This window comes from Ambystoma mexicanum, chromosome 6q (assembly GCF_040938575.1).
Source record: "Ambystoma mexicanum isolate Mex_15411 chromosome 6q, UKY_AmexF1_1, whole genome shotgun sequence".
NCBI lineage: Eukaryota > Metazoa > Chordata > Amphibia > Caudata > Ambystomatidae > Ambystoma > Ambystoma mexicanum.
The window spans coordinates 271,417,792-271,443,554 of record NC_090937.1 but is presented as its reverse complement, the minus strand read 5'-3'; the positions used below and the strand labels follow the sequence as shown (position 1 = coordinate 271,443,554).

The 25,763-nt window shown below is 44.1% G+C and overlaps 1 protein-coding gene across 2 annotated transcripts in view; it reads right to left on the bottom strand.

The window, feature by feature from the left end:
• Positions 1-25,763, bottom strand: part of HERC3 (HECT and RLD domain containing E3 ubiquitin protein ligase 3) — a 1,960,519-nt gene that overhangs the window by 535,138 nt on the left and 1,399,618 nt on the right. For both annotated transcript variants that reach the window (XM_069630741.1, XM_069630742.1), the window contains one exon: positions 1,325-1,488. In XM_069630741.1, the coding sequence (XP_069486842.1) occupies positions 1,325-1,488 (164 nt within the window). The remainder of the gene's footprint in view (positions 1-1,324; positions 1,489-25,763) is intronic.

The following is a 25,763-nucleotide window of genomic DNA, read 5'->3' as shown; positions in this document are numbered from 1 at the left end:
AGCGTCTAGCGTCTGATTCAAATTATTTCTTTTGCAGGGAAATATTTCCCTTACATTTCGATTTCCATTGCTTCGCTGATAATGTCTGTTAGACACCTATGAAGGGGAAAGGGGGCTTCGAAAAGGGCGCAGATGCCGGAGCTCACAGAGATAGCATATTCCTCGGCAGGGGTGTTGCTAGGTCTGGAAAAGATCAGGGGCTAAGCTGCTATTGGGACTGTTGGGACTTGGGGCTAGCTAGCCTCTTGGCTGTAGACCATGAACTTCTATCTGGGGCTACAACCAAAAGACCAGGGGCTATAGCCCCCTCAGACACCCCCTAGCAATGCCTCTGGTCCTCGGCAAGCCACGCCCTTGCAGTTTGTTTTTTACTGAATGTTGATTGTCTCATGCCCGTGCACTTGTAATATACCATATGAAATACATTTGATTGAATCAGTTATGGTTGGACACTCGCACTTAGACCAGCAATACTCGGAGACCTCTTCTCTCTAGAGAGCTATCGATTGGTTACCCTTCTAGAGAAACTGATCAAATGTTCAGATTTATGTCATAGTCCCTGCAAGTTCAGGATCCTTAACTGGGCACCTCATTGTGAACATACGCTATAGGCAAAGGGACATTTAGTAATCCCAGGTACCATTATAACACATTTCTTGATAGTAGGGTCTGTCTAGGCCCAATTCGGTGCCCTAGGTGGCAGTGCCTTGATAGCTGATTAGTATTGCCTTGCCCAAGAAACGCACTTTCTCCTTGGGCTAAAGAAGACACAATATCTCAATTCAAAAAAAATACTCAAGGAGTGTGATATGCACACACACACAAATAATTGTGAAGATGCTACAGAGGGCTAAAGTTATTCTCCTCTATATTTACTGTACATTATTTAAAGCAAATACAATACTCGCTTCTCTCCAGGATGCGTTGCAACATGACTGGTCAGAGTACAGCACTACTTTTGTAGTGCATGTGCTTCCAGGGGACATTTTCCTGCAATAATGAAAAATTCTTCGATTTGATATTATAGGGTTGTTTTTTTTTTGCTTTACTCTCTTGGGCCATTTTCAAATACATTATAGACACAGCAACCTGAGTTGTATGGGTTGGGACATAAAGGGGTGAATGTGCTCTTTGGGCACAAACTACTACTACAAATATACACAGAGGAAAATAAACCTTTGCATTCGAGTCCTGTCTGTTCTGCTATTTGTTCACGTTCAAGGTTTACCATCCTAGTTTTCATCACAAGAGAGCTTGCCTCCACTCTGTAACAGGCACAAATCCATCTGTCCCACTCCCTCTTCCCCACCATCCATCAGTTTACCTTGTGCAGTTTCTCTAGCAGCTTGAGAGCAGCAGTAATGTAGCTGGTGAAAAGGACAGGGATCAGCAGGGTCTTCCTTCCGTTTAATAGGTACACCACAGCACCCTTGTAAAGATTTACCAGTTTAAAAAAGTAGCTTGGGCACACCTGGGACCACCAGTTATCTAATGTCAAAAACAAACAAAAACAGAATGTACATTTTTTTGGCAAGAGAACTTGGAATTGCAGTATTGCATAGTGCATAGTGCAGAAGGTATTACACAATGTGTTGATGGTGCAAATCATGTCAACATCTGGCATCTAAACACAAAAGGTTAGGCCATTTAATAAATGTGAAACGTGTCTAATGATGCAGTGCTCACAGATGCATGGCTTTGCCTAAAGTTTACACTCTGCAAAAGTGAGGCAGATTTACTACCACTATATCCCGCAATGGGCCTGCAGCAGAGTATTATGTAACAAAAAACAGTTAGCAACCTATTGGCTCGTATTGTTTCAAAAATTGTTTAACAGATTGTTGGAGCCATGACAGTCACTTTGAAGGAGTTAAGGAGACTGGAGGATTCTTGCGGCCAAAGAAACACACCCATTATGCAAGGTGATATATGGGGTTCCCCCCAGAGCCTTACCTAATCAGCCATCCCCTTCCACACAGTAGACTCCCCAATTTCCCAAACAGCAATGGGCCCCACTGTTGAATCCACCGCAGGTGAGTTATGGTAGCATTAAGGAATGTCACTTGGGTGGCGGTAGAGAAATGACCAAGATGGCTGCATATCTCCAAGCTCCAACAAACAGGGATCGATTACCCTTAATATCCTGCAAATATCCTGACAGTAATTGAAGGCTGACTGTCACACTGTTCTCGTGAAGGAATGGCAAACCTTGCAGAACGACTCTGCTGGCTTGAAAACTGCCCACCCCCATGAATCTGTGAAGGCCTGGCAGCGTTCACGGAGCTGGGGACACAGCCCAGGAACGGAGGAGGGGGAGTCTGCGTGCAATGCGCAAGGGCGCGAGAGAACACATCCAGCAGACCACTGGTGAGGCATGACTGACCGACCCACTGGGCAGAGAAAATTGAGGCCCTGGTGCTGGAACACTCGTGGTGGTGATCCGAGCAAAGGGGGGCATAGCAGAGGCCAAAGGCTGCCTGGGGGAGACTCCAGGCGAGACTGCTGCTGAGTGGGGGGGGCGCACAGAGCGATCCCGCGGTGGAGGAGGCTGTGCTCATCCGGTGGTGGCCTCACCTAGCAGGGGCCTGTGGTGTTGAGCTAGGCCCAGGAGAGCTAAGTGGGAGGCAAGGAGCAGCGCAATTTCTAGTCAAATGGGTGCCCAGGGCGAAACATCAGCCCCCCCACACTGGTACACATCACTCCCAAACTACACCTCTGCCGTGCGACAAAACCTCTCGTCAATATGAATAATTGCTATATGAATACAGCTGGTTTCATTGCATTGTAATTCAAGTACTTTACAGAAGAATTCTAATGTGAAAACACAGCTGTTGCTGCCCAAGTAAATGGTTTTTCTGTCACCTGCTCTTAGGGAAGGCGTTGCCTGAATGCAGTTTCAAACTGTCCTTACTGGCACACTGACCTGGCCCTGTGTTCCAGGTGTTCTGTTCGTACCACCTCACTTGAATTTCGCAAGGGGCAATACTAGACTAACCATTTGAATTATTTTCTGATAGAAGGTTATCATTCCAAGATGGGCAGTCTGGTACACTCTTATTGTACGCTTTCAAAATAACTCTCAGAGTGGGAAAGGGGACACATAGCACCAACGAGGATTCCTGTATGCTTTGCATTAAATCACAGAGCATTTTAGGACTATAATAGTGATCAGAGATCTTTACATTTGATAAACAAGGCTGTGATAAAAGGATTGTATGTGTGAATCTCTAAATTCATAACTGATGCATGACTTGGTGCTAACATCACGGTTCACAATACTCACCCTAACATTAACATGTTTGTAACTATGAACCATACACGCTCATCTGGACAGCTTACGTTTTTCGATGCAAGTATAAAATGGCTGCAGCATCAGCCACTCAAATGGGGTACAACGGCTCCTTTGCTTCTTGTTTCTGAACAATTTTAGGGGAGGAAAGGCTCTGGTCTCAGTGTGGGCATGCCCAACCCCAATACAGAAACATCTTTAGGGAACAATATCTACAGACAGGGCAGGATACCGCACAAGAGAGACCCAATATACAATGCACAGAAAGACTACACAGAAGGGATTGTACCTCTTTCAAACTTTAGCCCGACCAGTAATAAGCTGATGAAGCATTTTAAACAAAGCTGGCTTCTAATGAATGGTAGAGGGTCCGCAGTTCTTCATCCACTACTGCCTCACCATTACGCAGGCCTCAGGGGTTATTTCGGCAAAAAGAGCAGGCCCATGCTTTATCTAACAGAGCTTGCATTAGCATCTCTCATTAGTGCTATCCTGCAGGTAGGGAAAATCATGGTGTGAGTGTAGAAAGGGTGTTTGGCATAGTTGATGTACAATTTCAGTTAACTTCTTTGACTGCTTTATACGTTTAAGCGTGGGCACAGTATGGCATGCTTGTCTGAGCCACATACACAAAACGTTTCTGTATGGACAATGGACACATCAGACAAAAACAGGTATATGTGCTGTTACGTAAGGGAGCAGCAGACAGACATTAACCAACAGGGTGGTGACTTGTGCAGAGCACAAATCATTGCTGCAAACATATCACTGCATTGATTTGCCATGGACTACTGTCTGTCTGTATAGTGACACACAATGAACCCTGCTTTCCTAATCAAGGTGCCAAGTCACATTGAGGTGCCATCTGGTGTGCATGCTATGTTGTGGTTGGCTTGTTAAGAAAATGAAAAGAGTTGATGATGAACAGATGCATTTAGTCTATTTCCTGAAGCAGCCACTAGAATACATAAGAACATTTGAGTTAACCTTCCCAGGGATGCGCCATATGTAACTAAAGTAATATACAAAAAAAAAGTTTTGCTGTGTCAAATAAAGACACATGAAAATAAAGAAAATAGTTTTAAACTTTTCAGTGTGGCACATTAATTCTCTTTGAAGAATGCAAAGGTTTGCTCAGCTAACTGATACTTGTGCTGGCCTGGTGATTACAAATGCCCCATGTTCAGTTCTTAATACTGAAATGTTAAGCACTTGCTGTGTAAAAACAATGGCTTGTTAAGTGAGCCATCACTTATAAATTGACCCACTTGAAAAGGCTGTCAGCACAAACATGAGGGGCACGGGGTGTGGGACTCCAGAGCATCTCACATGCTGCGTTTGGAATATGCATTCCTTTGTTTGCATATTCTGAACGCTTTGCATCATCCACAAGTCGGCAGAGTGCAGCAAGCGCACATCACAGAGGAGCCCCGAGAGGCACAACAGGCTACTTAATCTGTTGTCCGGCAAGCTCAGAAGCAGCTTTCTGGGAGGGCCCCTTACTGCGCCCACCTCCTGAGCTATTCCAAGAAACGGGGCTGGCGAGGAGTGCCCTCTAACACAACATCTGGGGCACGGGCTGCAAACTGAAAACTGGACCTGAGGTGCAGCACAAGTTGATCCAGAACCCATTGGATCCAGTAAGACAGGCAGCAGAGTGCATGTAGGACCTTGCCCTGCAGGGTACTGGAGCCCAGAGGCTAAGTGGACATGAGAGGTGGAGTGGTCGCTACGCATGAGAAGCGTGCAGGACGAGGTGAGCTACAAGGTAAGCCGTGTTTGAACAAAGAGGAATACAGTAGAGAGGCCCATCTGTGGGCCTCTACACAGGGAGGGTGGTACTAAACCTGGTGACAGCCTGGGCTATCAACGGCTGGTAGAGGGCCACACAGCTAGCAGGGGGAGTGTGGGGGGGGGGGGGGAAGAGAGAGAGAGAGAGAGAGAGAGTGAGAGAGTGAGAGAGTGAGAGAGTGAGAGAGTGAGAGAGTGAGAGAGTGAGAGAGTGAGAGAGTGAGAGAGAGAGAGAGAGAGAGAGAGAGAGAGAGAGAGAGAGGCATATATGCAAAGGAGCAGGCTGGTGTACATTTGGGGTGGTCGCTACGTGCACACTGCTTGACGGAGAATGCAGCAGGTTGAGTCCTCGTGAGTAAGGTGGCTGCATTGGAGGAGGGGTGTCCGAGCTGGTTATCCTATGCCGGAGGGCGCACTGCTACATCATGGTGAAAGGACAACAACGACTTGAGCAATGCCTGGGAGGCAAGAGCAAGCAGCTGAAACAGAAGACGGAGATGGCGGGCGACAGTCCGAATGTGGACCCGCCTGAAGAAGCAGTAACCATGGGACAACTCCTGGCAGCGATTCAGGGCCTTGCTTAAGGGAAAGGTGCAGACTGTGACGGTGGAACTCACCCTAGTGAGAGCAGATCTGAGGAAGATAGGGGAAAGAGTAACTGAGACAGAGTGAAGAGTGGGGGACGTGGAGGAAACAGTCAACATTGTCAGCAAGGAATGATGCATTAGCAGCGGTAACAAGGGCTTTGGAGGTTAAGGCGTAGGATGTCGAAGGCCACTAATGGCGGAGCAACATCAGAATTTTGGGGATTACAGAGGGAGCCCTAGTATGGAACTATACCTGGAGCAGCTCTTCACTGACGTTTTGATGGTTAGGGGACTGTCTATGTGGTTCACATTTAAGTGGGCACACAGGGTCCCAGGCAGAAAACCTCTGGTAAGGGTGCTGCAGAGTGCTTTAGTGGCGAAACTGCTAAACTACATAGGCCACGATGCAATCCTCCTGGATGCCTGTAGAAACCTGGTCTACAAAGTGGGAGGTATGTGAGTACTGATTTGTTCAGATTTCATCCAGGAAGTGAAAAAGCAGCGCAAATCATATGATTCGGTGAGAAGGAGGCTCCAGGACCTGTGAAATATATGATATTCTTTCCTGCTAAACTGAAAGTCTTGGTGGACGGGCGCTCGTTCTTCTTCCATCGCCCTGCTGAAGTATGGGAGTGGTTGGAAACAAAGCCAGACCCCAAATTGGAAAGGGCAGTGGGCTGAGTTCTGAGGAGGACAATGCTCTCCACCCCAGTGGCAGGCTATGGACTGAGAAAAGCGAAGAGAGAGTGTGTGTGTCTGAAGATGGGATGCTGAAGATACACTGTGAGCATGGGCCCCAGAATACGAAGTCGGGTATGGATGCAAACTCAATGGATGATGAATGCAGCGATTCCGGGGATATGGAGAACACAGGCTGATGACAGACTTTGTGTGTCAGGGGAAGGATGTCCTATCCCACAAGTACTTGAGATGCCCATAGTAAGCACACTATGAAGGAGCATTTTGTGGTTCTGGGAACTGGATAGGGGAGTTGTGCCTGTATTTCAGATTGGAGGAGATGTCTGGGAATTGGCATATATTTATTTTATTTATTTTTATATTTATAAAGCCCACTAAACCCAAGGGCATTGAGGCACTGTTACATTACAGGTTACATACTTGATTACTCATGTTGACCAAGTGTTGTGAGGCAAGACCCATTAGATCGAGACCTAAGCGAAGAGCTAGGTTTTCAGGAGCTCGTGAAAGGCCCAATAAGATTGTTCAGCGTTTATGAAGGGCAATGTATATGTATATGTATATCATCTGTCTAAAGTGTTTAATAATTGATTACTACAGGATATTGAATGTGGATAACTTAATTGAGACTTATTGAAAAATTGTTTGTCTAAAAATTACTTGAGAAAGTTTGTAAAAAATATTTTTCTATATTTGTAGATGTGATAAAGTAAAAAAATGTAATTGATGAAATGCTATTAAATGCTATTAAAATGCTATTAAAAAAATAACTATTTTTGATATAAATTGGTGTAGTACATGAGAATCCATCAACAATTAATCATATATGTAAAAAGAAATAACCACGAAAGGATTTGGGGAAGCAAGCGACCCGGTGAACATAGTGTATTGCGAAACAAAAAAATTTTTTGATAGAGGGCTGGTCACAAGTGGTCGTTAAAAATTACCTCTGGTCTCTCTAAGTCAGTTGTGAGTTTGTACGGCTGCATGGCCGTGAGACAGACACATTTATTGTAAATACATCTGTTGGTTGACATCATCTTTGGCTTGGTGGGAGTAGGTGACACATGAAATAAGGTATAACATGGCTGCAGAAAAGTGTAAAAGCTATGATGATGAGTACATCACTGAACTACTTAGTAATTCAACACTATTTGGAGGAGAATTGGGGGATACATCAAATCTTACCAGTTGGGATGAATTAACTCAGATTAAAAAGAGATTAATCAGGTCAGAACTACATGGTAGTATAATGTTAGAATATTTGAGAAACAGCATACTACCGATGGGACTCGTAGTAAGAAACGAGCCTAGGATCTTTCTAGATAATAAGGAGTTTTTACTACAGTGGAGCTACATTGGAAATAAATGCGGCAGAGATTGGGTGATCCTAATAATTGATACCGCCAAACAAACTACAGAAAAAATAGCTATAGACCTAACAAAACTGGAGGAAGAAATTAAAAAAATTGTCCCTATTGAACAATATAGAAAACGATTGGACAAATTGTTGAGTGAGATGAAAACATTTAAAGAAGATCTAACAAAAGAACGGATTAGGCGCTTAAAAAAAGATATACAACATTTCACACATGAGAAAGCCTTCCCGTTTGTCCAGGAGAACTACTTCACTAAAGAACAGGAGGAACAAGCACAAAAGCAGGGTAACACTAAAAGACGAGTTAGGTTCAGAGGAACCTCTTATAGCTCCAGTGAAGAGAGCACAGGGGAAGGTAATAACGCAGGAAGAAGGGGACGAGCTCCAACTAACAACAGAGGCAGGAGAGGCTTAAGGACGGGAGGCAGCATGAGAAGGATCAGCAATAGAGGAAACCCGGTCGGACAACATTTTTTAGAACAGGACCAACAGGAATGGGATCCAGATCAGCGAGTAATGACTCGCAGTATGAGGACATTGTGGTGAATCTATCCGATTATGAATTAACCCCAGATGAAACACAGGCTTTGAATAAAGGCCTAGGGTTTGTGACTACCAACATACATAACCAATTTCAATTCCGAGAGGAGTTCTCGGAGTTTATGAGAAAGATCCATTTAAAGCAATTTTTTGATGATAAAATTGATAATAGTGAACTAGATAGTGGTCTGCACAGGAAATCTGACTTCTGCCCCCCAACACAAACACAAACGGCCGAAGCCAGAGTTTTTGAAAGCAGGGTGATGCAAGAAGTCGCTATGCTGGAAGAAAAAACTAAAAAAGAGAAAACGTTCTACAATTGTACCCGGACAGAGAAAGCCACCCTGAAGACATTGCTATTTAATGATTCCATCATTATCCGAAAAGCGGATAAAGGTGGGGCCACGGTGGTTTTGAATAGGAAAGATTATGTAGGTGAATGTATGAACCAACTAGGTGATAATAACAACTATCTAAAACTAGAAGGAAATCCAACACAAAAACTTGAAAGATTGATACAACAGAAAGTGACTAAAGCAGAAGAAAGAAGATGGATAACAAAAAAAGAGGCGGCTTTCCTAATAGTTGATAAACCAAGGATTCCACAATTCTACATACTCCCAAAAATACATAAATCCCTGATTAGACCACCAGGGAGACCAATAGTGTCGGGGTGTGATTCAATCTTGGAGCCATTATCCAAATTTGTTGACCATTTTATGCAACCAATGGTCAGGGAAATGACTTCTTTTGTGAAAGATACCACACAGATCATAAAAGACATTGAAGGCAGACCATTTGATAATACCACTGAAATTTTGATGAGTCTAGATGTGATAGCCCTCTATACGAACATACCACAGAGAGCATCACTTGAAGTGTTGGAAGAAAGACTACTGAGAGAAACAATTAACACTAATACCCCAGTATCTTTCATCATGTGGTGTGCTGAAATGGCACTGACGGAAAGTTACTTTCATTTTAATGGTTGCTTTTACAAACAAATACAGGGCACAGCCATGGGTGCTACATTGGCACCGAGCATTGCAAATCTCTATATGGAGGCCTTTGAAATACACTGCATCTACAATGATACCAATCCATATAAAAAGAACATATTGTTATGGAAAAGGTATATAGATGATGTACTGATCATCTGGAGAGGAGAAGAAAATGTTGCAAATATGTTTTTCGATTGGATTAACTTACAAAACCAACACCTTAAGTTCACTGTAAACTCAAGTAAGGTAGAGATCAATTATCTCGATGTCACTATCAAAGTGGACCCACAGAAGGGAGAACTTTATGTAAAACCTTACAAAAAATCTACTGATCGCAATGCCTTGTTACATTATACAAGTTTTCACCCAATCCATACACGCGATAACCTACCTTTCGGTCAGTTTCTACGGCTAAAAAAGAACAGCACTAATAATGCAGACTATAGAGAGGGAGCTCAGGAACTGAGAACTAATTTACATAAAAGAGGTTACCCGAAAAAGCTGACAAGAATGGCCATGAAGCGAGCAGACAAAATAAACAGGGAGGCAATTCTCGAACAAAATTCTAGAGAGAAAAATAAAGAAAACCTAGTGTTTGTTAACACCTACAGCAATCTCTCTAATAGAATTCAAAAAATTATCCATCGTAATTGGGGTATCCTGGAAAAAGGGAAAGTACCATTACAAAGACCACTGATGGCATTTCGAAAGAGCAGGACAATAAAAGATCAGATCATGCGAAATGACATCACTAAACAGAGTAAACCACAACCAACCCTAACAGAAACATGGGGGATGCGAGCACCAGAGGGACACTATCCATGTGGATCCTGTGCTTGTTGTCAACAAACTAAAATAACCATGGAAATAGACTTAGGCCTTAAAAGCCCATGGAAACAAAAAGTTCTGACAAATTGCAATTCCGTTTTCGTTGTCTATGTGATCTGGTGCCCCTGTAAAAAGCTATATATAGGGAAGACGGAAAGAAAAATCAAAATCCGTATCACAGAACACAAAAGCTGCATAAAAAATAACGTGCATTCTGCCCCTCTAGTCGGACACTTTATAGAGATGATACACAAACCGGAAGATTTGAAATGGTCAATTGTTTATCTAGTGAGGCCAACGAACGACATAAATCTTGACAGAAGGAAGTTAGCCCAAAAAGAAAAAGAACTGATTTTTCTAACTAAAAGTACAGAATTAGGCTTGAATGAGAAAACAGAATAACAACCCACTCGTTTCCAGATGAAGATATAGGATCAGGCAAGTAGTTCGAGGTATAACTGATTAAACAACATTATGTTGATGACTTCGAAAAAAAATGGCTGAAACTAGTTAGGTATAATAATTCCATTATGGATACGCTAATTTGTATCCAAAAACAACGTTGAAATGGATGGTTCAGTTTTAGACTAATAATTTACTAAAAATTATAAACTATGTGGATAAATAAAATTTGGATTAACACAGAAGCATGAGAAACCTGTGGGGAGATCACGACGGACTCAGGTGTCTGTTCGCGCGGTGTTCCGCGGGGTCGTGTCGTGCAGGTCTGGTCGAGTGGCGGAGTCATCAAGTGGGCCTACTGGGGGCCGAAGGCAGGATATGACAATTGGGGAATAAATACAAAAGGTAGTTAACGACGTTGCGCCTTAGAATCACGTGACAACGAGGTCACATGGCAGGTCTTACATAATAAAAAGAGATGATGGACAACATAAAGGAAAGCAGTTGAAAAACGAAGAGAGAAAGAGGCGCCATCGGCGGGGCAAACAGTGGATGTACTAAAGAGGATCCAAATCTCGAGCTCTGGACAGAGCAAGACGAAAAAAGAGAATACAACGGTAAGAGTAGACCAATGAATAGAGCAAGCTAAATTGTACTAAATGACTCGAATACTTTCACGAACAATGTTGAATTACTTGATCCGGTCCTACAAGCAATAATATGCACTGCGGGGGATCGGATGTACACAATCACTAGGTCAGTATGATAAGTATGGCAACAATTCGATCCATGTGACAGTAATCATAGATGAAAATGGGAAAAATATCAAATTGTTAACAATCCAATTTTCCTGAGTAGGGGCAGATTTTATTGGTCCCTGAGAGGTAGAAGCCGTTGAACATTCCCTTCGAGATATTAGACTTTCCTGGCAAAGTGGACACAGAATTTGAGGGTAAAAAGTAATTACAATTGATTATTTGCATGGAGAAAGCCATAAGTTTAGACATTGTCAATTGACTGACCTTATGAAGGAGGATAAAGGATTTATCAGTTAGCGATTACTCATGTGAACCCTGCACTCAGCAAGACAGACAGATGATGTCAGAATAGATGTGGAGAAAGAGTTAATAGTAACAACTTCTCCTTTTTGCTGCCACTAAATGCAGAATGTTGTACGTATTAAAAATGTCAACTTGGATATGCTCGAGCATTAATATTCGACTATCCCACACTTGCTTCCCATAGCTATCCGCCTGATGGTTGGACTGTAAGAAAAGACGAAAGGGACCTCATTGACAGTTGATCCCAGAGAAATCACCAACAAGAAGACAAACATAATTGTACATGTCAATAGAATGTGGTAGAATTTTTTACCCCTGAAGAATTTCCTTGTGAATAGCGTGAAAATGTGAAAGGAATAAAACATGTCGGGTACGGTATGAATGCAGTATGAAAGTGAGCATGTGTGAATGAGTACAAAGAAAAAGTTTTATGGACTGAGATTTACTCCTCTATGAAAGAGGTGATTAAACTACAGATCCTGATGATATTATCATCTTTCTAAAGTGTTTAATAATTGATTACTACAGGATATTGAATGTGCATAACTTAATTGAGACTTATTGAAAAATTGTTTGTCTAAAAATTACTTGAGAAAGTTTGTAAAAAATATTTTTCTATATTTGTAGATGTGATAAAGTAAAAAAATGTAATTGATGAAATGCTATTAAAAAAATAACTATTTTTGATATAAATTGGTGTAGTACATGAGAATCCATCAACAATTAATCATATATGTAAAAAGAAATAACCACGAAAGGATTTGGGGAAGCAAGCGACCCGGTGAACATAGTGTATTGCAAAACAAAAAAATTTTTTGATAGAGGGCTGGTCACAAGTGGTCGTTAAAAATTACCTCTGGTTTCTCTAAGTCAGTTGTGGGCAATGTATATGAACATAAAGGGCTGGGAAAACGTTCTCTTTTAAGGGACTCAGGAGGAGTGGGGTCGCATCGCATGTTGGCTGATCAACCCGAGTAATGAGGATCAGCCCACCATACCTTCACCATCGTTGCAGGCCATAAGGTCGGGGTTGAGGGAATATGGGGGACATCAGTTTGTAGGTGTTCTTGTTGAATGTGGTTTTGGCGGAGAGAAGGAAAAAGGGGAGGTGCCCATTGTTTGGGGGTTCGGGTGCGGGGTGGAGCCAGGGGGTGTTCCTGGGGAAATGTGGGGTTCCTAGTTTGTAGCTCACTGATCTGGGTTTTGAAGGTTTGTTCTGGATGTTAGATCCGATGTAGTTGGGTACTAGTATTAAGGTACGGCCGGAATGCCCAGATTAAGAATGTGCGAACAATGTCATTAAGAGGAATAAGGTCCGGTCGTACCTTAACAGGCTTAAAATGTACATGGCGGTCCTGTGTGAGAAACCTGGGGGTTTTCTCACTTGTAGACCCTGGGGGTCCTTTGTTCAGGTGGCCAGGGGTGGGGCATCACGCTTGGATCCTGACCCTGGGGGGGCGGATGGCGAGGGAGGATCACCTGGTCAGGGGGTCCTTGGGGACTGCGGGAGGAGTGCCCTTAGGTGAGGCGCGGTATGCTTTTTTTTCCACTTTTCCACATACACCCCTACCTGACAACCCCTCTGTTTCTATGGGATATTGTCAGAGTTCTGTCCTACTCCAACCTTTTCCCTTACGGAAAAGAAGACGGTACCATCAGGGGAAACCAAGACAATCCCAAAACCCCAATGCAAATTTTACCTCTGCTTCCGTGAAATCCATTTCTCAGCAACCTTACATCCAAACCCCCTTTTATGACAAAAATCTTCCCTATTTTTATTTCCCTTTCATAGGACACTCCAACTCCCATAATTCCATTCCTCCACTAGAACACCAAAAGACTGAGATGAGGAAGAGAGAGACTAACAGTATATTTCCCTAATTAGAACCCTGGGGAGGCATACCCACCCATGATTTTTCCTTAATGACATACTCCTCCCACCCAATCACCTTGCACCACCCTATGAAAAAAAAACACAACCAAGCCAATGGCTGCAGCATTGCAGCTTGTACTTTGCTGTGCTACACTGTGTTGTTTGATAGCAATGGCACAGATGTCATTTAGCCTTTTTTGGAAACCAAACCCTGGAGGAGTGGCTGAAAGAAGATACTCTAGACATGGAGGAAATGCTTAAAAGACATAATTGTCTGTCTGATGCAGATTGAAATGCCCTGGAGATCAACAGGTGCGAAGCAAACACACAAAATGCAACTAAATAGACAACCGACATCTTTAAAACCTGGCTAGCACAGTGCAAACTATCCTTGCAGTTTGAACAACTTCCACTTCCAATACTGGACAACTTGCTGCAGAAATTGTATTTAGAGCTATGTAGTTCACCCGACTCTGAATATCAACCTGCAAGCCTAATTTCAATCCGGGCTGGCCTCAATAGATATCTGAACAACCTTCCATTTTCACGAAAATTTGAACTTAATGCATGGGGAAGAGTTCCAGAGCGCCAACAATATTTTCATTGCCATGATAAATAAAGCAAGCGGAAACAATCTGCACACACTGAAAGTAGATTAATTTTAAATGCACACCATACAATAACCGTTCAATATAAAGTATGGTACGATATACAACTACATTTAGTTGGTAGGTATCATGCCCTACCAAGTGATGCTTTCCGTATTTGGTATACCTGTAGACCACTTGGAAAAAATGCACTGGGCTCAATGATGCAAACAATCAGCAAGAAAGCAAAGTTAAGTACTATCTACACAAACCACTTCTTACGTGTGACAACTGTGCAGTCTTTAGCCAATGCAGGTTTGCAAACACGTCAAATAATGTCTTTTACTGGCCACAAAAATGAATCCTCAATCAAAAGCTACTGGACACTGCAGTACTCTACAGAGAGAATGGAATGGTCTGGACTTCTACACAATGTAGGAAAACCAAACAACAATTCTTCAACTTCCCTTTCTACCACAAAACCAGAGATACGCCTACAACAAACAAAAAAAGACAATATCCTGCGGTAATGGAAAACACTGGAAAGTTAACTGCAATAACTTTACCAGATGAGCGTCCAAGCACATCATCAAACCCCAATACTGTAAGTGCTACCATATGCACTCCTGCAGCCAACAAAAATAACTATCCTAAAATGTCCCAGAAAACAAACAAAGGAACCGAAAAACTGAAGACTTTCCAGATATGCCACCAAGCATATCATCTGTGCATAATTCTCTGTCTACCACCTCAACCTCAAATATAAGCAAAAGTGGAATCCCCAGTCTTGTTCCACATGGCCAATTTATCAATTGCACCCTTAATTTCTATGGCACCACACACTTAAACCGCAAATAGAAATTTTTCTTTTGAAAACTACACTTTCCAACCTGTAACCCTTTTCCAGAAAAATACTTAATGTCTGCAACATGTATGTATAATTTCTCAATTTTTTCAACTTCAATTAAACATGTCTCATTTATTCTACTAAGTAAACACTGAGGGTGTTCTAATAACTTTATAGACCTGCACCTCGGGCCGTACCGGGCATTATGGTTCCTCATACCTCTGTCTTCAGGGCCCGTAACGCCTGGTACGGCCCTCGCTGCAGGTCTACAAAGCTATATTAATGAACTGAGTCCAAGTGCATTATGGGACTGGTAGTTTTCTTTCAGCACAATAGTAAAACCCTGAAAACAAGTAGCAGAGTGGTCCGGCTGAATTGAGAGTGCCTTTTCGAAAGTCTGTGCAAAATGGATAGGTCAAAGTGGTCATGTTGAGGTACATGTCAAATCCTTGCACATTTGAAAGTCTTCGACAGGGAAACCAAAGCAAGGAAGAAGGCTTGAACCCGACTGAGGGGAGCATACAGTGAACTGTGATTTTTTTTGTGTGTACTTTGAAGCAGGCTTGAGCCTAGCTGAGGGGAGAATACCGTGAACTTTTCTGATTGTGTTGTGGAACTACCCAGACCAAGAAACACTGGGACAAATACCATAAGGGAGAGCTGAAGTGAAAGTCGAAGTGGTCCTGCAGAGGTTTATGGAAAAGCCTTGCACATTCGAAAGTCTTCGACATCAATGAAATGTCCGAGCCCGACGGAGGGAGACCTGGAACATGAAATAAGTTAGGGGAAGGGACCCCTAACGAAGGTGAATAAAGCTTGAAGAAGGGAACCCCTGCAAGTGCTGTGATTGCGAGGTCCGAGCCTGGCTGAGGGAGATCTATGTTGAATCAGGTACTTTTGTTGAGAGGTCTGAGTCTGACTGAGTGAGACCTGTGTGAACTGTTGATGCCTTGAGAGGTCCGAGGCCGACAGAGGGAGACCTATAGTGAATTGTGATATGGTTGAAAGGAAGAGGTCCGAGCCCAAAAGTGGGAGACCTACATTAACTGGGGATATCTACGAGAAGCTGAAGACTTGGGGAAGGGAATCCCTAAGTCATTTGAAATTGTGGCTTAGATATTTCTTTTGAATTTACTGGACATAGACCTGACTTTGGGGAAGGGAACCCTGAACGTTCTAAAGAATTATCAGCGAGAACTAATTTGTTTTGGGTACTTTGTGAACACCAACTCAGGTGAGAGAAACCTGGGACACCTTCAGTGAACCGTTGTGGTAATATATTCTTGGTTAAGAACTGAAGAGCTGAAAAGGGGCGGATATGCATGACCTGAGAGCCTATCCCTCGCTAAGACCAAGAGAACTATATCCTGAAAAGGAGACCTGGACTTGGGTGAGCAAAACACAGGGGGGTCCTTGTAGAATCTAGATAAAGAAGCCATACTTCCACCGTAACTTTAAATGTGATGCAACGTTTGTGGTGTTTAATTACTCATCCCTCTACACAGTTATTACATAAGCTTAGGGCAAGTAATAGGTTTATTAGTTTAACTATTACAATTTTGGACTAGACTGACTAGGACTGTTTTATTTTCTTTCAATGGCCGAGATTACTCCCATTCTAGCATTAGGGCAAGTTAGGAGTTTTTCCAAACCCCTAGAAAACTGTTCAATAAACACCCTTGAACTTGCTCTTTGAGTTGCATTCTTACTTTTGATACCATGAGTTCCTCACACCTGCAAGAGACTCAACTGTATAGGCACAGATTACAGGGGGTACAAGAGCAGTAGAAAGAGGTGGTGGTTGGCATTGCCTGCTCCACTTATGCGAGGGGACAGCTTGTATGGATTAGGGATACTTCCCTGATGAAGGTCTTGCAGACTGTGGTGGACAAGGAAGGTAGATATGTGGGCATTGCAGGAGAGCTACTGGGTATACCAATTTTTCTACTGGGAACCTATGCCCCTAATTCAGCTGAAGCAGATTTCTTCCATGAAATGCAGGACATACTGTTACGTCATACGGACGTATGGACCCTCCGGGTTGGGGATTTTAACTGCTTGCTGGATGGAACGTTGGATGTGGCTAGCGCCACGGTTAGACCAGTGTGTGCGACAACAAAGACCCAGGCACAAGTGGTGGGGGACCTCTGTCACAAGGACGCTCGCAGGGCGATGTATGGGGACCAGTGCAGTTGCTCTCATTTCTCTGTGGTTCATGGCTCCTATTCACGTATTGATTATGCATTTGTGGGGGAGAAGAAATTTGACTGGGTGTCGAGCGTGGAGTACCTGCATAGGTCATTATCGGACCATTCTCCTATTCTGGTGGAATTGGTTCGTAGAGATATATTTTAAGGAAGGCATGGTATCAAATAGTAAGACAGACACAAGAGATCACAGTTCAAGGATGTTTATTGAACTTCAACTGGGTTTTAAAAAACGCAGACCTAATTCTAAATCTAAAGATGGGAGCAAGTACGACCATCAAATAATAACAATGCAGTCCTAGTCGAGTCTGTAAAATAAAAGTGCCTATACTAATAAACCTATTGCCAATCCTTACTTCTAAATACAAATAGTGTGGGAAACAATGTTATGCAAAAGAAAAGTGTTCAAGCAATGTCAGGATATTCAAGCCATTGGCTTCCCTTCCCCACGTTTTCAGCACAGGACAAGGCAGCACAATCAAGCTTAGTACACTCTCTGGCTTCTCTAGCAGGAGGATGCAGTTCAAAATCTCAACATCAGGTCGTTATGTGCCAAAGTCTCTTTATCCTTCAAAGTCTCTTATTTCAGAGGGCCTAATGCAAAACAACAAACATTAAAGTTGCTTTCTTCTTTAGGATTTCACATATACAACTTCTCTGGTGATTTTCTGTTCACCCCGGGTACCCCTCTGCCGGGCTCGGACCAAATGTATCTACTTTTCCAAACTTTCCTTACTCATCAAAATCGAAGACTTTCGACTGTGTGCAGGATTTTGCTCGACCAGTCGCAGTACCACTTCGATTCACAATTACTTGCTCTTTTCTTAATATAACCTTTTTCTCATTTGTACTTTTGTCACTTCTTGGCTGGATACCTTACGGAGACCTTCGACTGAGCACGCACACAGTGCCAGACCACTCTGTCAAAGGTATTGTATCTTGCTTTGAAAGTTCCTTCACTCATCAGCAGTTCATCTTTACTTGCGTCTCTTATCACACACGTTTTAACTATGTTCGTTCAAGTGCTCACCATACAATGTTGCTGCTTGCTACCTTGGCTTCAACACAGACCAGCCTTGTATCAGTCTCTCCAACTCACCGGCTGTGTTGGTTTCATCAATGCTGCTTTGATCTTGAGCCAAGGACGGTACCACGGTGGCTTGCGCTTCTCCCTGCCTTGGTTATTGACGCAGGAGGGCCCATAGTATCTCAGAAAGGCAATGCGGGATTTTTCAGCCTCGTTTCCTGGTCTTAAACTTTCTATTAATAAGATTTCTGGAAAGTAACGGTTACTTGTCGAAAAGGTCCAAGGAGCTTCCCTTACTGAGAACACCTTCTGTTTTGCCATCTTTCTTCCCTCATAAAACAGCCATCTCGAAACTGCTGTTTCCTTGTGCGCTTTGCCTCGCTCAGAGGGTGCTCTCGTGCTCCACCTTTTATCCGTGTGTGAAAGCTTAATGGAAGTCAGGTGTGTTTGATTGTCAGTAATTGCCTGGTCTCGCCTGACCATTGTATTGGGACACATCAGGTAAACTGCTTGGGTGTTAGTCTGTTTTCTCTCACAGCGGGCTGTCCGTGTGAAAGTGTGTTGTAAAAGGAGGAGGAGGGTAATAGGGAAGGGGATATTGCGTCTCACCATCTGGCATCCCACTCCCGGAGACCACTCACCCAGTTGATCCTCCCACACTGGTCCACCCCCAGGAACTGGATCCAAAAGCGATAGACGTGTCCTGGACACCTGGAATGACAGATCCCCCAGGGACTAGTGGGTGAGACACCTTCTGGTTTCTTACAGTACGTCCACTTATACCCAAGTGGAAGTTTGACAAGTGGATTTTAGAAGATGTTGGATATAGGGCATTATTGGGAGACAGCATTCGCCAGCTTCTTGAGGCTAATCGGGGCACCACAACACGCAGGTTTACAGAGTGGGAGGCATTGAAGGTTTTTATAAGAGGGCTATGCATATCCACGAGCGTGGGCGCCATTAGGGTCCTCAATCGGGAGGCTACGAATCTCAAATTGAAGGTAGCATGAGTGGACCAGGAACTGGCGAGGAGGGTGGTGCACGCTAACGTATTAATCCCTGTGAGAGGGGAGCTGAATGACGCAAGGGAATGCTTGGATAGTCAAAATTATGCTGGATATGTGACACGTCAACACTCAGAGGGGGATAAGGCAGGTAAAATGCTGGCTTGGTAGGTTAGAAGGGAAGGGGGTCGTGGCCCAGGGGGGTCAGTCACAGCCGACAGAGAGGGGATCTGCGCTGCATTCAGAGACATTTATGCCACAATAGATCAGGAAAGGGAAGGATTCAAGGCATAACAGGCAGGTCAGTGGATAGAGGAAGCCGATGCAACTATTCTGGAGTTCTGTCAGAGGGAGCAGTTGAGGAGGGAGCTTGACAAGCAAGAGGTGGTGTGGGAAATAAACAGCCTTTGACAGGGTCAAATACTGGGGGCAAATGGGATGTCGGTGGAAGTGTACAGGGAATATGTGGATATCCTGGCTCCTAAACTGGTCGAGGTTTTCCTGGAAGCCGAAGGCGTGTGGGGGTTTCCCAGAATCTATGTTGTAAACTCTGGTAATAACTCTGCTCAAGGAAGGGAGGGAACCCACTGAATGTGTGTCATACCGCCCCTTGTCTATGATAAACATAGACGTTAAAATGATGTGCAAAGTATTGGGGAGCTGGTTGACCCCGCTCATGCAGTCCCATGTCCACCCAGATCAGTCTCGATCCATTCCAGGGACAGAAACAATAGATAACTGTAAGGAAGGCATGGTATCAAACAGTGAAGAAGACACAAGTGATCACAGTTCAAGGGTGTTTATTGAACTTCGATTGGGTTTGAAAAACGCTTATGTAATCCTAAATCTAAAGATGGGAGCGAGCTACGACCATCAAATAATAATGCAGTCCTAGTAGAGTCTGGTCAAAATAAAAGGGCCTAAACTAATAACCCTATTGCCAATCCTTACTTCTAAATACAAATGGTGTGGGAAAAAATGTTATACAGAAGAAAAGTGTTCAAGAAATTATATGTCGGGATAGTTGAGCCGTTAGTTTCCCCTACCCACGTTTTCAGCACAGGACAAGGCGGCACACTCTAGCTTAGCACATATTCTGGCTTTTCTAGCACGAGGATGCAGTTCAAAAACGCAGCATCAGGACCTTCTGTGCCAAAGTCTCTTTGCCATTCAAAGTCTCTTATTTCAGAGGGCCTGATGCGACAAAACATTCCAAGTTCCTTTCTCCTCAGGATTCTCATATGCACAACTTCTCTGGTGAATCACTGTTCACTCCGGGTAACCCTCTGCCGGGCTCAGAACCACTTTAACGCAAAATCTTCAATCGGTCTCCCTCCGCTGGGCTTGGACCAAATGTATCTACTTTTCCAAACTTTATTTACTATACCAAAATCTATGACTTTCGACTGTGTGCAGGATTTTGCTTGACCCGTCACAGGACCACTTCGATTCGCAGTTCTTCTCTTCTTAATATAACACTTTAACTTTCACTTCTGCCACTTCTCAGCTGGATACATTACAGAGACCTTTGATTGAGCACCCGCGCGGTGCCAGACCAATCCGTCAAAGGTATCGTATGTTACTTTTAAAGTTCAATGACTCATCAGCAGTTCAACTTTACTTGCGTCTCTTATCATACGCGTTTTAACAATGTTTGTTCCAATGCTCGACATAGAATGTTGCTGCTTGCAACCTTGGCTTCAACACAGACCAGTCTTGTATCGGTGCCCCCAATTCAACGGATGTGTTCATTTCACTGAGGAAGCTTTGTTCTTGGAGCCAAGGACGGTACCACGATGACTGCTGTTACTCCCCGTTTTTATTAGTGACATGGGAGGGCCCCAGGTACCCCCGACACGCAATACAGGATTCTTCAGCGTGGTTTATTGGTCTTACGCTTTCCACTCTCGAAGGCTCTTGAAAGTAACGGTTTGTCAGCAAGGTCAAAGGAATTTCCCTCCTTGCGATCCCCTACTGTTTTGCGTCTTTCTTCGCTCGTTCAGCTGCCGTCTCAAAACTGCTGTTTCCTTATGCGCTTTGCCTCGCTCAGAGCGTTCTTTGATGCACCGCCTTTTATCCGTGTGGGAAAGCTTAATGGAAGTCAGATGTGAGTGAGGGTCTGTAAATGGCTGACCATTGTATTGGAACAAGTCAGGTATACTTCTCTGTGTTTGTCTGTTTTCTGCCAGAGCGGGCTATCCGTGTGAAAGTGTTTGTGTTGTAAAGGGGGCAGGGTATAGTTCCTACGTTATCCTATCTGATAGGATGGGGTAAAGGTGTGTTACAGGGAAGGGGCTACCGCATCCCCTCATCCAGCGTCCCGCTCCCCGAAGCCCCTTCACCCAGGTGCTCCTCCCGTACTAGTCCACCCCCAGGAAATGGATCCAAAAGAGATGGCCGTGTCCTGGCCACCTGGATGTCAGATCCCCGCGTACTAGTGGGCAGGGGTGTTTCTAGGTGTGGAAAAGACCTGGGGCTATGCGAATGTCTAGAACTGTTAGGACTGGGGGCTAGCTAGCCTTTTGGTTGTAGCTCCTGAGATTATATCCAGGGCTACAACCAAAAAACCAGGGGGTATGCCCCCTTTCGCCCCCCTAGCAACGCCTCTGCTAGTGGGTGAGACACCTTCTGATTTCTCACATAACCCATGGCGATTACTCTTATTTTCTGGATAAGTACAGACAAATGGAGGAGAGGCTGGCAATGCTTAGTTTAGATTTGTATAAGGCCTTTGACTCAGTCGCATGGGAATTTCAATGGACGGTATGGAGAGGATGGGGCTTGGGGTTTGATTTATTGAATGGGTCATGCCGCTATACAAGGGTTCAATGTCTAGGGTACAGGTGAATGGGGTGATCTCGCACCCATGGCGAGTGGGACAGGGGACTCGGTAGGTGTGTCCGCTATTCTCTCTGATATTCCCATTGGTTATTGAACCCCTGGGAAGGGTGTATTGGCACAGACATGAGAACTCAGGTTTGTCACTGGGGAGACCGGACACTGTATATCCATGTACACAGATGAATTGCTGCAATACATTTGAAACTCTGAGGCAAATCTCTGTCGAACTAGGAGTACGAGTGAAATGTTTGGCAAGCTACCTGGCTTGGTCGTTAGAGGCCAAAATCTGCCATCTTTACGCTGTTAACTAGAAGTAGCACGAACTTGGCGCAATTTCAAATGGAGGTGTCGACTGGGGGATTCAAATAATTGGGGATAAGGGTTTGTGCAGATTGTGAGTAGATACATCACCAGAATGTCAGTTGAGGCATTTGAGAAACACACTGACTTTTGGATTACATTTCCCATCTCTTTAATGAGGCGAATGGCCTTGGTGAAGATGATTATGTTACTGTCATGGTCATGAAGTCAGGGGCATAGGCATGCAGGCGTCGCATGCACAGGGGACCTGGGTGGACAGGCTCATGAACAAAAGTAAACAAGAACATCCATTTAACACCAAAAAGCTTTTATTGTGGACATAGCACTTCAGATGCATTAACCTTGAACATTCCATTCATTAAGCAGGATGCATTAACCTTGAACATTCCATCCATTAAGCACCCCCAAGTGTATTCTTGGGTGTGGCTGCTAATGGATTTCCTTCGCACGTGCTCACTCTCTAGGAGGCTGGTAAACCGGCCCTTATGGGCATGCCCACGATCTCAACTATATAAGCTGCCCCAATCCTCAAGACAGACGTTTTGCGTTACTCTGCACTTGCAAGCAGCGTAACGCTCACCGTCGCCTGAGGTCAGAATTACCTTTGAAGATCCTGCTTCCTGGACATCCTGCTTCCTGCCAGCATACTTACCAACTGGGGGAAGCTGTTCTTACCTGTACATCTCTTCAGCGAACCAAGTATTCATCTTTACACTTCCCGGAACGCCAAAATCTTCATCTTGGCACCGCAGCACGACACTCTCCATTGTCGACAGCAGCGCCTGCAAGGAAAAACAGAAGACAAGGTTATACATCGAAAAAAATGTCAGTTTAGGGTTGCGGTTCACCATACTTGGCGCTTTTCCTTAAACCATCACTTGCCTTCTGTCGAACATTGCAGTAGCATCCATCTTCCATCCGGCCGCGTCTCACAGCTGCATTGAGGCTGCATTTCCATCAAAGGGAAGAAAACAGAAGAGAGACATTATTGCGGGCATAAATAGGAGCAACATATAAAGACATTAAACAGAACGAACAGCATCACAAGAGCTCAAGAAAGACTTACCAATCATAAGGAGAAGCATAGTCGCAGCTGGACTGGACTAATCCTTATCAGGGATCAGTGAAGGAACTAGATCCCATTCGACGTGCGCCTGCCAGAAGTAGCAGGACAGAGAGCTTATCTTCCATAATTCACAGGTGAGCTTTATGGGCCAGCGTATGCTCATAGAAACCGTACTTTGGGGTGAAGGGTTTGAGAGGTACAAAAATCACAGATTGGCGCACTCACACACTTATCTCCTTGCAGGAGCAGTATCACCACGTACCACCACCCACAGCTTTTCTACTGAGGGAGAAGCCTAAAGGGGGTGATTCAAGTTCAGGGAAGGCTGCAACCATGCCCCAACGCCTCCGCAGAGACCAGGAGAGCGTAAGAGTTACCCAGATTACTGTATGTTTTTGAGGTCATGCCAATGGTTTTGAAGGTGTGCCTGTTTTCGGTCTTTGCATAGTGTATCACAAAGGGAGTAGCCGCCGATAAAAGTTAGAACATAGTATCAGTTCTGTATGTTTCTAATTGAAGCAAGGTCATAGTAGTGTTATATAAGTCACCAATGATCCATCCCTAGGAACTGATGCTTAGGGACCCTTGGATAACAAGACTATTATAGAATCAATTGCCCATTTAGTAATCTTGTTTATACATATTTCATGAGTTTTATTCCATGATGCTTATTTTGCTGGTTATGGGACAATAAAGGTACGTCATACCAGTCAATTAGGGATAAGCAAACAAAATTAGAGCATGAGTCTCAAATTTGCGCTAAGTAAGAAGAATTTAAAAAAACTAGACAAAACGAACATGTTTTACACATTAGGATTGACAATACAATATGGATAAAAAAGCAACTTCATTTCAAACAGTGCAGACAGAAACAGAAAAACAAGCAATAACATAGTGTGAGTGTTTCTGGTTTACACAAATTAATGGTGCAGTAGCGTAAAGCATAGGGTTTGAAGAAAGCAAGATCCCCATATGCTATAGAGTTATCTATGATCTGTTGGTGACCAATCCTCGGTCTACGTCGGGAAACAAGACTTACCAAGATTGAAAATTCGGTCTTTGCATGGCACTCTAACTAGGTTGCTATGGAAAGGTGAGACACTGAGGATCGCTTTAGGTACTTTTTGAATTGCTGGCAGGTAAAGGGGGGGATTGGGGTACCTGATTTTAAGGCATACTATTGGGCATCAACCTTACAGCATATGGTGCACTGGTTAGCGCAACCGCACGAGGATCGCAAAACAGTCTGGATCATGCTTGGGGGGAGGGAAAGGGAATTTAGGAATCTCTTTACCCTTGCGAGTACCATCATTCGGGTTTGGTGGAAGGCCACTACACTTGCAGGACAGAGGTTTCTCTTCCTGTCAGGTTGTGCCTCTGGCTTGTAGCAGATTGAGACAGGCAAAGCCGGAAAGAAGGGGGATGTGATTGGACAACTGCGGTGAGGTGGGATCATCAACGATTTGTATGTTGGGGCAGGGCTAAGATGGCGATCGGCGCAGAACCCCCCTGTTGGAGATGTCAGAGGGACACTGGGACCTTCATACACAAGTGGTGGGGATGTAGTCGAGTGGTGGGGTTCTGGGATGCTAGCTGCTCTGAACTGTATGAATTACTCTCAGTGAGAGTTCAACTCACAATCAAGCATTGCTTGTTAATTTCATTGCCTCTTGGGAAGGGCACACAAGGGAAGGCTTTGGCTAAAGCCCTGGTGCTGGGATTATTACTAGCTATAAGGGCAATAGCCACTGCATGAAAGGCACAAGCGGGACCTACGATGGGGGATTGGCGCAGGGTATTGCGCCAAATGGGTGAGGGCTGAAAGGGATCTGACAGACCAAAGGTACCCAAGGGAAGGGACTGAGTCGCGGTTCACAGTATGGCATGAGGTCTGGGATAAGATGGGGATGAACCCAGATTTACGACCACCGTGAGGAATTGCTTCATTGATTACAAAACTAAGTAGAGGGTTGTGGGGAGGAAGACCTGGTTCTCTGTGTCAATATATGGATGCATAGATTGCTAACCGTTCACGGTTATGGCAGTTGTATTTCGGAAATTACATTTATGGACCATCTGATTTTACGAGCTACGTGCATGTACCCAGATGTTTCTGTGCCAAATGTTTGTTATGAAAACCTAAACAAAAATGTGACTATTCTAAATTTGAACATCATGGGAGGGAACACCTCTGGGATCACCCCATCATATGAAAGAAGCTGGGAGAGACTGTGGGGTGCCCCAATACTGATTAGAGTCCACATTGCAGTGCAGAGCCAGAAAGAAAATATTTGTTAGTGAGCGGATAGAAAGATGAAGTGTATGGGTGCAATGGGTTCATTTACTGAAAAGAGAATACTGAAACTAGAGGTGCAGGCAGCTGGAGCACGGGTCCATTAGGCCTCCATTGTAAT